Consider the following 14,076-nt stretch of genomic DNA (forward strand, 5'->3'; position numbering starts at 1 on the left):
TTTTTGGTTTTTTGTTTTTGTTGTTGTTTTTTGTCTTGTGATGTGTCTGTGTGGTGAGTGTGTGGTGGTGTAGTCCTGTTGTGTATATGCCTTTGTAGTGCCCTATTGACTGTGGTGGGGCTGGGGTCTGGGTCCTTGCCTGGGATGTTTGTAGCTGAAAGTTGGGTGTCCAACTCCATCACACTTCTGACCATTCTTATTTGAACCAGAGCCTCTTACTCATACAGGTCCTTGCTGATTTTCACAAACCAGGTCCATTCCTTGGCATATGTTCCCTCAGTGTGACTGGGGCTCCAGGGGCCATGCCCAGATGTTTACATGGCATCCAGAAGTTTGAACACAGGTGGCTTCAGGCCCCTCAAGCACTCATGCTTATGAAAGAAGCACATTTAATCACAGAGCCATTTCTCCAGCCCAAGATGGTCTTATGACTACGACATTTGTAGTTCCTGACTTTGGTCCAAATGAAGCAAATCCAGTAAGACCCATTGAAGGCTCATGTGGCCAAGAAATCTGAGATTTAGAATGAAGAGGATACAAGGCAACCCGATGCAGACGTCCTGGGCTCCTTGAGCACACTGGAGGAGGCAGGAGGGGAAGCTGAGCTATGGAGATTGTGCTGTGTGCGTTGTTGATAAGAAGAGCAAAGGAATGTGTGGCAATATCACAGCGAGACCTATTCACACATAAAATTTATATGCATACGTAGATAAAATAAAAATCTGTTGATTAAAGAAACACAAAGGAAGGTGCCGAGCATGGAATCAAGAGCCTGGTGGAGAGGGCTCAGAGCTACCGAGTGTTCCCAGACCCTGAGACTTTATTCAAGAATATCCAACATCAGTTTATCTGGAGTTAGTCACTGCCATGTGCCTGTACAGATATTGGCCTCCAGTGACTTTGTCATCTCCCTCCTGCTGGGCCTGGGTGGTCTGTGTGACCAAACACTCACAGAAAAATGATGTACTATTTCTTTTTACCTTTTTTCACTTTCCTTCACTGAGCACACTGGTGTTTGTCCATGTGATACCCTATAATTATATCTGAAGGAGGATTGATGGGGTTATAGCTTGCATAGTTTTGCCTGAGTTAAGCCCATTCTTCCAAAATAATTGTTTCCCCTTTTACTCCACAAATGTCCTGGATTTGGTAATAAATCACTTATAGCAATTAACTACTGTGCACATCTCTAGCATTCAGTATTTCCAGGTGTATATATTTATTTGCATTTCTAAAACTATGGCATCATATGGAGGTGTGTGTGTGTGTGTGTGTGTGTGTGTGTGTGTGTGAGAGAGAGAGAGAGAGAGAGAGAGAGAGAGAGAGAGAGAGAGAGAGAGAGGTGGGGGTAGGTTTGAAACTTGATTAGAAAGTAGAGACAAAAAAAAAGCTGTGCTGATATCTACTAAATCTACTGAGCATGTCTCCTCTGTCTGTTATAGTGTTTATTACACCCTGTGCCTTCCTAAGCAGTAATTAAGCATGTGAGAAAAACTAGGCACTATGATAATGTGCCTGTCAATGGTCTAATTCCAATGTTCATGTTTGCCTTGACAACCAGTGTACTTTGCTCTTATCAAGCCCAGCATTTACATAGATACTCTGAATCAAATATATTTCATTTCTATTTTTTTTCATGCAGGACTTGAAAGTTGAAAAAGAAGGGACCAGCCAAGACATTCCCATGTCCTGTTTAAAGAAGGACACAATATTTGAGAAGTATGTTCCTTAATGTTATTTGGTGCATTTTATGTGTGTGTGTGTGTGTGTGTGTGTGTGTGTGTGTGTGTGTGTGAGAGAGAGAGAGAGAGAGAGAGAGAGAGAGAGAGAGAGAGAGAGAGAGAGAGATTTTCTATGGATCAAATATGGTGACAAACACTGAGTAAGTATGCCTCTAAGGGTCAGGGATTTTGAGAAGCATGTTCCCATTCCGTCTTGGGATACATGTGTGCTGTTTACAAGTTGCTGCCTGATGGGTCATCTAGCCATGCTGTAATAGCAGGAGGCCATGATTTACTGTTCTCAGAATATGTCCAAGTTTCTGGACCATTGGAAACTTCCAGAGTGTGGGCATGGCAGCCAGTCTTCTCTCATGCGGCAGGGCAGGTGGGGGTTCAAGTCTCACTTTGTACTTTAGGCTCTACCTTGAACAAGCTAGTCTGATTCCTCGGCGTCAGCTACCTGCCAGGTAAGCAGGAACTACAGTCCTCTCTGTTGAACTGTCCTGGAGTTGAATGAGAGAGTGTCTGAAAGAGTGGCCCCAGCACGCTAAACAATAATGCCACTTCATACGGAGACCATCAGTGCTTCTCAACAAGGGTCAATTGTGTCCCTAGGGAGCATTTGCCAATGTCTGGATGGTGACGACTGGGACGAGGTAGGGCTGTGAACTCCCCTTTCAAGCACAGGACAGCCCCACGGCCAAGCAGGTCGCGTTCCAGCTGCCAGTAGTGGTGAGGTCGGGAAACCTGCTGTGCGCATGGGCTGTGCTGTCCCCCATTGCCCTTAACGGCTCATCCTTCCAGCAACACGAACATGACCCCAGCAGAGGGGAGCCTGTCTCCCTGTGAGGACCACTCAGTGTCTGAAAAATTGAAAAATAGGACTATATGTCACCAAGGTGTCATTCTTCTTCTCAAGAAGTGAGGTGTGGAATGGCATTCTTGCCATATCCCAACGTTTCTAAAGATGGGGCGTTAGACCAGGAAAATGGTCAGGTAGGTTTGTGAGAGTTTTAAGAGAGGGAGCTAGTTATGGGCGAACATGCAATAGTGACAGTAGGAACTAAGATAAATAGTCAATAATAAGCAGTAAGGGGACATTTAAATGAATTATAGTAGACTTAGTATTAAACACTGGGGAGTAACTAAAAATTAGGCCACACCGGCAAAACAAAACAAAACACCTACTAAATACAAAATGGGGGAAAAAAAGCTTTCAAAGAAGTATTTACATTATCAGTCACACTTTATATTAAAAAATGTATCTAGCCACTTAGCTATGAGCAGAAGTTGGCATGTTACCAGTGATTGTATCTAGGTTGTGAGACACTGGGAAGGTAATGATCCAAGGAGCAGAGATACAACCAGCCCTCTGTCTCCATGGTTTCCACATTCATGCACTCAATCAACCTTGCATAGGGAATATTTGGGGAAAAGAAACAACCCAACATGTACCTATACTTTGTTCTTGCCATTATTCTCTAAACAATATGGTACATCATTGTCAGAGCATTTGCATTGTATTAGGCGTTACAAGTCACTTACAGGAGGTTTAACCTACATGGGAGGATGTGTGTAGGCTCTATGAAAATACCATGCCACTATATGAAAGGAACTTGGGCATTGGAGGATTTTGCTGAGAGAATCTTGGAACCCATTCCCAGTGTCTACCCAGGGATAACTGAGCTAGTCTAGTCATAAAATAATAAAAGCTCTATTGAGGGTAAGACAGGAATAATAGTTTGCCTCAGGACTCCCAGCAGATGTGATCCTGCGCTTGCTCCTGGCTCCCGACCTAGAGCGCGATGGCCTCCAGGAGCTGAGCTCCCTATAGCGACGCTCTGAGTACCCGGCGTCCAGCTCAAGCTGGGCCTTAGCCTTTCCTTATGCAAGATGCCTCCTTTCAACTTTAAGGAAGTTATTTTTAGAGAACTCTTAATTACAAAAAAGTGGCATTGTAACCAGGGACTGTGTCTTTTTCTTTCTTCCCTTCTGATTATAATTGCAAACCCAGCATCTAATTATTTAGATTAAAAATTTTAAGGAGATTTCTGAGTTCCTTTCAATTCTTGCCAAGGGAATAAAGAAAGAAACTGAGGAACGCATCTTACTGTGGTTAACATCAAATGTTTGATGTTTACTAATGGAATCTGTTTACCTTCATAACTGTATAATAGGGCCATTAAAGACAATAGATACAGTAGTTTAAAAGTAATAAAATTTACAACAAAGTGTATTTAATTTGAAATTGAATTGCCAGCAAATGGGTGTCCTAATGAACCCTTGTGTCAATGTAGCTCTAACCAAATTAAGGGAAATCATTTGTGTCATAGGAAACTAAATCAGCAGTGAGACCTCAAAAGGCCATTCCTCTCATGGGGGTACAGTCATTGTCACAGATGGCCTTGCTGATGGGATTAAGCTGAAGTCAGGAAGGGATATACATGATCCTTCATAATTCAAATACATTTGGGGAAGAAGGCAAGCAATGTCAAGATTCGAGAAGAAAAAAGAAAAAAACAACAGTCAACAGTGAAGAAGAGAGTCAGTGTCAATAGGAGGGGAAAAGCCTAGGGGCATTTTGGGGGCAAAGATAGATCTTGATCTCAGGCCGTAGCCCTGAAGAGAGAAAATGCTTATGTCAAGTCAGCTGCTTAAATGAATCTACTGAAATGAATGCTTTACTCAAAGTCACATGTACAGTTTACAAGATCAAAGAGAAATTTGGGTTGCAAACACGAAATGGCTACAAGTCTTCTCGGATACAGTCAGTGTGCTGTATCGGTGGGATTCCTACATGTGGATCCAGTTCCTCATGGAGGGAAAAGATACTTAGAAAAAGCCAGGCGTTGTGGCGCATGCCTTTAATCCCAGCACTCGGGAGGCAGAGGTAGGAGGATCTCCATGAGTTTGAGGCCAGCCTGAGACCACATAGTGAATTCCAGGTCAGCCTGAGCTAGAGCGAGACCCTACCTCAAAAAAAAAAAAAAAAAAAGGAAAGATAGTTATGTCTAAATTTGTCTTAACTGTACAGAGCACATATGTACTTTCCCCCTTACCATTATCCCTTACAGACATATGGTATGTTAGCTAGCATACCATATTTGCAGAGCATTTGGCATGATTAATCTAGAGACGGCCTAAGTTACACACAAGGCTCTGGGCGGGCTCTCTGCAAACACTGTTGTTCTGCACACGATCGTGAGCCTCTGGCTCCCGTTGCCCACGGTTGGTGCAGAAGCCTATCTCCCAGCTACTGCAGACATGGAGCGGCACATGTGTGTGATCCGTTGGTCGTTTCTGAAACAGCGACCTTTTCATTGCTGGGGGATCAGGAGCCAACACAGCAAAGTCACATACTTTACTTCAGAAGCCACATCCTCCCTGGCTTTAGTCACCTGCGGCACCTGTAAGGTGGTGTTATACCTAATACCTAGTTAATCTGACAAAATGCTCAAGGAAAACACCAAGCTGTGTTGTGGTTCCCAAGGCAAGGCTTTTCCTCCTCCCTGACTGTCGCCTTCCCCTTCTCTCTCTTCTGCAATTTCAGCCAGCCACCCTCCGTGGATGGGAGTTCTCGCACAGGGGCTGGGGCCGCCGAGCTTGCTCCGTTCAGAGACGGGACTGGCGTTTCCACAGGGCCTAGCCTGGAGGTAAGCGTGTGGAACTGGCTCTTCTCTTGGTGGCAGTGGTGACTGATGAGCCCAGTTAAGTGATGGCCCTTGCCTGTTCTCCTCTTTCTCCTGTAAGACTCTTGAGAGCAATGGACTTTTAGCAGGTCTTCATACATATTTTTGATGACAATTCCATGCTAAAAGCCAGTGACTGAGCGCTCTCTATGGGAGGCCCTTGGCATTCCTGGAAACAGGGTGCTGAGGGGGCCAGCCTAAGTTCCCGCCACTGTGCAGCTGACACAGGCTTGAGATTAGATGAATCTCCTGTTACTCCACGTGACGCTCACTTTGACGGAGGTTGTAAACGCAAGAGAGATTGTGGTACAATTCCTCAGACTGGCATGTCTGCCCCCTAGTCACCATTCGATTATCTTCCAAATTGCCGTGTTTCAGGGAGATAAAGATTTTTTATGGCTTGCTGCCTTGAAACAAGCATGAGAGCCAGAGCAGCCATGCATAGTAATTCTACTGGTAAATGACAAAATCTTTGTTTGTATGACATTTCTAAAATTACTACAGAAGATGAATCTAAAACACAAAATGTCACATTTGGCATGCAAAACTATCACAATATATTTCAGTATAAAATTCATGGAGGCGTTTAATTTAGAATGTGTTTAATAACTCCGTCTGCCTGCATCAGTAATCCTGCCTTGAGGTCTAAAAAGATTGTCTTATTTATTTGCGTGGTGTTAATTTTTAACATACTTTTGGAAACCCAAATATTAAGGTTAAGTCTTTGTTGTTAATTAAGATTTTCTAATTAAACCAAAAAATAATTGTTATTCTGATTAGTTTTTAAGTATGATTTGTAGGGGAAAACAAAAGAACTTGAACAACTTTCATTGTTTATTTAACTGTGATTTCTAATTTATTTATGAGAGAGCAAGGGGGGAGGGAGAGGGAGAGAGAGGGAGAAAACAGGTGCACCAGGGCCTCCAGCCACTGCAAACGAGCTCCAGCTGCATGCACCACCTTGTGCATATGGCTTACATAGGTCCTGGGAAATGAAACCTGGGTCCTCAGGCTTCACAGACAAGTGCCTTCATCACCAAGCCATCTAGCCCTTAACTATGATTTTAATTCTAGAAGCATACTAACTACATGGAACTATGCATTTTCTCTTCAAAGATGTTTTAGGCAAAATTAATAGTCACTTCTGTTGGGTGGAAATTAACCAGGGATACCACTCACCTGAAAGACCTAGAGTAGTTTACTCTTAAAGCTGATAATAGGGCTGGAGGGATGGCTTAGCACTTAGGGCACTAGCCTACAAAGCCAAAGGACCCAGGTTCAATTCCCTGAAGTCATGTAAGCCAGATGCACAAGGTGGCACATGCTTCTGGAGTTTGTTTGCAATGGCTCTTGGACCTGATGTACCCATATTTTCTTTCTCTCCTTCTTTCTTTCTCTTACTGGCTTTTTCTCTGTCAAACATAAATAAAAATAAAATATAAAAAACTGACAGCAAATCTTGACTCATGCAAATTCTCCCAGTGAATCCTTCAAGGTAAAATTATCCCGAAAAGTAAGACATCATGACATTTGTTGTCAATAATCCTGGTTTATTTTTTTTAAATATTTAATTTAATGTATTTATTTGAGAGAGAGAGAGAGAGAAAGAGGCAGATAAAGAGAGAGAGAATGAGCACACCAGGGCCTCCAGCCACTGAAAACAAACTGCACACACATGTTCTACCTTGTGCATATGGCTTACATGGGTCCTGGGGAATTGAACCAGGGTCCTTAGGCTTTGCAGGAAAGCACCTTAACCTCTAAGACATCTCTCAAACCCATGGTTTAATTTTTAATATGAAATAATAGTTCATCCAAACCATCACTTTGTATAAACTTTTGGTGCTTATTAAACTTGAACATGGCCTGCTTCTTGCAAGTGTGGGCAAACAATGAAATTCAGCTGTGGAAGCCTGTGGGGCAAACTGCCATGTGGGCAGGATATTCTATCAGATGAGGCATGGTTTGGACACATTTAGCAAGCTGTATGCTAATCAATGTGGGTTGTTATCAGTGATTAGCTGTGGGTAGGATAGCTGCTTTTCAGATTCCCTGTGTGAAGCTCACTCAGTGCCCAGGCTCAGCCATTTCCCAGTACCTTAGCAGCATGCTGTGTTGGTTTTTAGATGTGTTGGGTTCCTGTTACTTCTCTCTCACTATAGTAGGTGAGTGGTTTCTAATGTCACAGATTATTAACATACCATGCTTAAAACCTGGCCAAATATACCCTCCTATCATCAACAACCTTGCTCTTTGACCCCTTGTTATATATCCTGTGCTCTTGTCCGTTATCATTGCTCATGCCTGGCAATTAGATGTTGAATAAAAATAATTGTCTCCTTTTTCTCTGTGCCTCTGCAAATGCTGTTGTTGTGGATCGCCTGGTTCTATCCCTTCCTGTGTCACTGAAGAACTCCACCTTTCCTGCAGGGTGCTCAGGCTCAGTTGCCATGCCAGCGTCTCAAGATCTATATCAAGTGCATCAGGAGCCTCAAGGACAAGGTCCCCCAAGGCTCATACTTCCTCAGAGTGTCCCTGCTTGATCGTCCAGGGAGTGGTGTACTGCAAGAGTGGCAAACAGGGCAGATGAAGGCAAGAACACGGGCGGTTCGTCACGGGGGACACTTCTATGAGGTGGGGCTGTGCTGGCAGGAAAGCCTCTCTGTGGTAAGCTGACGTCTGTGCTCCGGTGTAACCTTGTTGCTGAGCGTCCTACTTTCCCTGTCTGCCTGCCTGCCACCCTAGGCAACTTTTTGCAATAAACATGATTTTCTTCATGTGTTCTTTCATACACATATTCACTTACTTAACAAATGCCCAATAAGTATGCAATATGTGTCAAGCGCTGTGATGGTCCATCCATTGAGACCTCAGGTGGGTATCGTCCTTGCTCCTCAAGAGTATGTTCTGGGGCTGGAGAGGTGGCTCGGGGGGTTAGTTGCTTGTCTTGCAAGATTGAAGCCCTCAGGTTGATCCGTAGAAGCCATGCAAATGCTGGGTGTGGCGGCACATGTGTGTAATCCCAGGCTGAGGAGGAGGACATAGGAAGATCCCTAAGGGTTACTGTCTAGTCTACCTGGTGAGTCCCGGCAATGAAAGACCCTGTCACAAAGGAGACGGGTGGTACTCCTGAAGAAGACAGCTGGGGTTCTCCTCTGGCTGGCACATACGTGTGAGCACATGCACACCTGCCTGCATAAGTCACACACATCCGTATATGCACGGGAAAGAAAAGAGCATTTAGTGGATTCCTGATCTCCTTTCTCTATTCAGGTCTGTGGTGGAAGGCTCTGACTGGCTCATTATGGTGTAAGCGTGTCAGCAGCCAGAGCTTCTCATGTTAGGTGAAAGCCAGGCTGTGGGGAAGGGGACCCGTCAGTGGATCTGTACAGGAAATACTTGATGCCATGGGGGAGTGGGTTGACTACACGCAGATGTTCAAATGAAGAGAGTGCTGGAAGGGACCTTGGAGACATGAGGGATAGCAGGAGTCTGAGGGCATGTGAAGCCCCAGGTCAGGCTCGCCTTCCTCCAAAGTACTTGTGCTGGACAGATGGTGTCTCCAAGAGACCTTGAGTCAGAAAGGACAGAGAGAAAGGAGGCTGGTTTAATCCCAGCACCTCGTCTCATGCAGATGCACTGGGGATATTATACAGATTTTGCCCAAACCCAAGAAGGACCAGCATTAATACAGGATGATATTTAAGAAAAAAAAATGTTTTTTTTTTCTTATCAGGAAGCATATTTTTTCACTTTTTACCACCTTAACTTCATAGCATAACTCTGGCCTCTTTTTTTTTTTTTTTTTTTAGTTAAGGAACACTTCCATAGTTGAATTGTGAGAAATGAAAGAATATAGCATCCATAAAATCCATGCTATTAAAACCAAAATACAAAGTGACCTCCCCTATCATTTAGGAGTTGATGGTTGTTAAAAACAAACACAGGTCCATCACTGGAAGTCATGTACTAAATAGTCATGGTGTTTATTAGCTATGACATGTACTAAGTAGTCATTCATGATATATGCTAAATAGTCATGATGTGTATGAAATAGTCATGATGTACACTAGTCATGGTATGTGTGCATATTACCAGCTTCATAGTTTGAAAGACCGATGGTGGCATCAGAAGTTGCAACTAGGATTTAAGAATTCACTTTTTAGAAAATGTTAAAATCACAAGGGACCCTGGCTAATTTGCAAAATGTGTGTAAACTATGCCAATCTACCACAGGCAGGTGAGAGGTGAGAAGGGACTGAGCTGATGCTTGCAGAAACATACCACACCAGTACCTAGCAAGCATTCCAAATCTACCATTATTATTATTGTCATAATTGCGCTGTCTCTTTGATAGTGAAGCCCATAAATTTTTACCCACTGGACTTTTATTTTAATTAATGTGATAAATGCTTATATTTCATATAATTTTCAAATTAACCTTTGGTTGAGAACAATGTAGGTTAACAATTTTTTCTCCACTGAATGATCCCAAAGGCCTTGTTAAGAAGCGTGGGGGTACATGTGCGGGGTGTTAGTCTAGGCTGGTTACAAGATGACTTTCTCCCCGGAGAAACCAGCAGCAGATTTTGAGGACAGGTGCCATCAGGCATCAGGCATAGTTCAGGTCCTGAATCTAGCTCTTCACTTTCTCCCTTTATTAGGGAGAGAGCTCAGGACTGTGGTAGTAGCTAAGAATTTAATACATTTTAAAGGGTCTACTCAGCACTAAGGTGCAATTGCATCCTTTTGGTACATTTTAATCAAGTATTCCAATTGTTAAAGCATGGGGCCAGGCTTCTAAAGGAATCTTTTCAGATGTATGTCTGTAATCCTAGCACCTGGGAGGATGAGGCTGAAGGATTAAGAGTTTAAGAGCAGCTGGGCTATATAGTGAAGCTCTGTTGTAACAAAGAAACAAATGAAATCTTCAAAGAGCCAGCTTTTTAGAGCCTTCTGCACAAATAACTGTGTTATATTGAAAAGTGATATAGTTTTTTTTTTTTGTTACCAGTATAGATGCCTATTCTCCCTAGAGACACTGATAACATGTGAGCTCTAAGGGCAGAAGCCTTACTGGTTCACAGGTTTGCCCTGTAGAGGCTATTGCAGAAGAACAGGTTGGGTGGGGATAGCAGGGTGCCATGCTGGACAGTGGTGATAGTGTGCCATGTTGGATGGTAGTCATGGGGAACTGTGTTGGAGGACAGTCATAGGGTACCATGTTGGGTGGCAGTCATGGGATGCCATGTTGGAGGGTGGTCATAATGTACTGTGTTGGAGAGTGGTAATAGGGAACCATGTTGAGGGGTGGTAATGGGGTGCTATGTTGGGTGGTGGTAATAGGGTACCATGTTGGATGTTACTGTGTTGGATGGTAGTAATAAGTTACCATGTTGGGTGGTGGTAATGGGGTGCCAGGTTGGATGTTACTGTGTTGGATGGTAGCAATAAGGTATCATGCTGGATTGGTACTATGTTTTATGGTGGTAACAGGGTGCCATGTTGGATGGTGATAATTGAGTACCACATTGGATAGTGGTAACAGGGTACCATAGCACTGTGTTTTACAAAGTCCCTATGTGAAGGCTCTGGGCCCGGTGTGGCACTACAGGAAGGCAGTAAAACCCTTAAGAGGTGGGGTCTAGTGGGAGGTCCTTAGGTCTTGGGGGATGTCCCCTTAAAGAGTATTATGGGACTCCAGTCTCTTCTTTTTCTTTGCTTTCTGGCTCATGAACTATGATTTTCATTCTTTCACATGTTTCCTCTGTTGGTCTATATGACAGAAGCAGTAAACAAAGAGAGCAGTGATGTTGGACGAGAGCCAAGATTAAAAGCCAAAATAATCCTTTCTCATGTAAAGTAGTTGCCTCGGGCATTTTGTTACAGCGGCAAGCAGGTACTCATGTGCAGGTAAGCTCCGATAAGACCCTGGTGGGGCAACAGGGTGGTGAGAACGTCTTCAGGCTCACAGAACTGCCGAGACACTGCAAGGAGTCTTCCCAGTGTAAGACTGAGCTGAACCTGTAGGGACAAGAAAGCTACCAAGTCCTCTGACCAGAAAAGTGTTTTCCCTTCCTGCCAAATGGAGCAAGAAATAGTTCATAGAATAGTTGAACTATCAGCCCTAAATTTTGTTCACATATCAGATGCCAAATAATCATCTCCTGCCCTAGTCCTCAGCCTGACAAAATGTCACAGAACTTCATCTGTCCCTCACAGAATCTCACACCCCCAAGAACTGCTAAGTGACCTCAGCTTTGTAAATGTAAGAAAAGCGAAAGGTATCTCGTGTCAAAAATCAAAGCAGGAAACACACACCACCACCAGCATTTGACAGAAGAATGAAATCGTGAGAGGGTTTCTGCTTTCAGAACCGGCATTTGCTCACAGTCCTATTCCTTCCAATGGGCTCAACCCAACAACATCACGTTTTCTCACTGACTGCACAACTCCACCTGTCAGCCACGCTCCTGGTAGTTTGTAGAAGACTGACAAAGCAGCATGTGTCCAAGTACACTAACAGTATAAAAATACATCTTTTAAATCTACCTAATATAGGGACATTCCAGACATCTATTTCATTGCACTGAAAATACAAGCCAAAGGCAAATACATCTGTATTGTTCCATGAGCAGGGGCAGTGCGCTCTTGTGAGATCATAAAAGTGTGCACTGGAGAGAGATACTAATGGATTTCTTTTAAAAAAAAAAAAATATATATATATATATATTTGAAAGGAGAGAGAGAGAAGAAAACGAGAGCAGGAGAGAGAGAGAGAGACAGAGAGAGAGAAAGGGAGAGAGAAGAAAAGAGACGGAGAGAGAGAGGAAGGGAAAGAGAGGGAGAGAGGAAGGGGGAGAGAGAGAGAGAGAGAGGGAAAGAGAGAGAAAGAGGGAGAAAGAAAGAGGGAGAGAGGGAGAGAGAGGAAGGAAGAGAGAGAAAGAGAGAGGGAGAGAGAAAGAGGGAGGATAAGCACTTTCAGCTCTCTTGCCATTGCATATGCACTCCAGATGCATGGGTCACTTTGTGCATTCGGTTTTATGTGGATACTGGGCATTCCAACTCAGGATATCAGGCTTTGCAAGCAATCACCTTTAGCTGTTGAGCCATCTCTCTAGTCCTTTATCATATATTTCTGTGCTAAGTTGGGGAACCAAGAATGAATCACCCAAGTGAAACAGTAATTAGGGAAAACGCTCTGAGTCTGAAGAGGAAATGCCTGCATCTCATGCTGCTAAGATAATAATACTGATGGATTCTGGAATTAGGATGTAATGTTAGAGCATGAGAATGGTGTATACCTTTGGTATCAGGCTGGGCCAAGAGGCCAAGCTTGAAGGTTCATAGCCAGAGCTGCTCATCAGTGTTGGAGAGGGCTTGGGGCTATGGATGTGTGGGTCAGCCTATTGGTGTAGTATTCACAATATCCACAGTATCACTTCCATATAGCATTTTTGGTCCCAAATATTTCACATCTTAGCATGATTCTTCCTATATTGTGAGGTAAAAGGGATCAACTACAGGGGGTTCCATAGCCAGCCCAGGTCTCAGCTTCCTTATGAAACATGAGATATTAGTTCTCTTATTCCAGATATAGTAAAAATCATCTTAAATCAAATTAATATGTGGACTGTAAGCCCAAACTCATCAAATTGATAGCCTTTGAATTTTCTGGTAGAAAGAAGTAAGAGAATGTAATTCAAGAAGAAAGAAAGAATGCAAGAACTTTTCTTTAAACTTCTGATTGAAATGTTCCATAAACTCACAAAAAATCAACAATATGCCTTCCCCGTTCAATTTTAATAAAATATTAGACAATTTAGAACATTCAAACATCAAAAGAATCACTAAGTGATTATATAAGGTGTTATTGAGTAATGATTTCTTCAACTAGAACAGATATACGAAAAACATCACAGCCCTCTAGAGAAGACAGGCCCAGCACAGTTTAGGAGCCATGGCTTTAAGCCACTGACATGTGAATGACTGCATCTCACTTATAAGAGGTAAGATCAAGAGTTACTGAAAGTGTTATTAATTAAAACATTAAGTTAGGAGAATATAATTGGAAAATTGTAGGAGCCTTTGGAAATTTGGTGAAAGATTTTACACTTCTTTTTTAGTTGTATCTCTGCTTGATTTCTGATATACTGATGCGACTAAATAAATACAGAATTTTTAGGAGATTGAAAAGATGCATTAAGATAATTGTGAAAAGTATACCATCAGCTATGCATTAAGAATTATGACCATTCTTTTGTTATGTCATTATCATCTTTGGGGTGACATTTTAAAACCTCATTATTGATCTTATTGTCTGAGCTGAAGGAAACTTCTGTGGATTATTAGCTAGAACTGTTAGGCTTGCTGGTCTCATTTTCACTGGCTATAGGGATTGGCCAATTTATAAAAAGGATACAAATAATAGGTTAAAGAAGCAAAACCAGCAAAATTCAGGCAAAGAACATTGATTAATGAAGTTTTAAAAATTCTGAAAGGTCATGTGCTCAAGTCTGGCTAAGCCTCAGGCAGATCTAATGGCAAGAGCAGGCCCTTCTGTACAGAGCAGGTAACCCGTGCTGACTTCAAATTTGCTGACATTACAGGGTTATTATTTCAGGGAGGATGTAGTATTCTGGAACAATTTCTCTAATGATTCCATT

The 14,076-nt window shown here is 42.8% G+C and overlaps 1 protein-coding gene across 1 annotated transcript in view; it reads left to right on the forward strand.

The window, feature by feature from the left end:
- LOC101603424 overlaps positions 1 to 14,076 on the forward strand; it is a 301,585-nt gene that overhangs the window by 65,284 nt on the left and 222,225 nt on the right. Inside the window, exons 6-8 of the mRNA XM_045136372.1 lie at positions 1,643 to 1,719; positions 5,272 to 5,374; positions 7,841 to 8,077. Of these exons, the coding sequence (XP_044992307.1) occupies positions 1,643 to 1,719; positions 5,272 to 5,374; positions 7,841 to 8,077 (417 nt within the window). The remainder of the gene's footprint in view (positions 1 to 1,642; positions 1,720 to 5,271; positions 5,375 to 7,840; positions 8,078 to 14,076) is intronic.

Source organism: Jaculus jaculus, chromosome 17 (genome assembly GCF_020740685.1).
Source record: "Jaculus jaculus isolate mJacJac1 chromosome 17, mJacJac1.mat.Y.cur, whole genome shotgun sequence".
Classification (NCBI taxonomy): Eukaryota; Metazoa; Chordata; class Mammalia; order Rodentia; family Dipodidae; genus Jaculus; species Jaculus jaculus.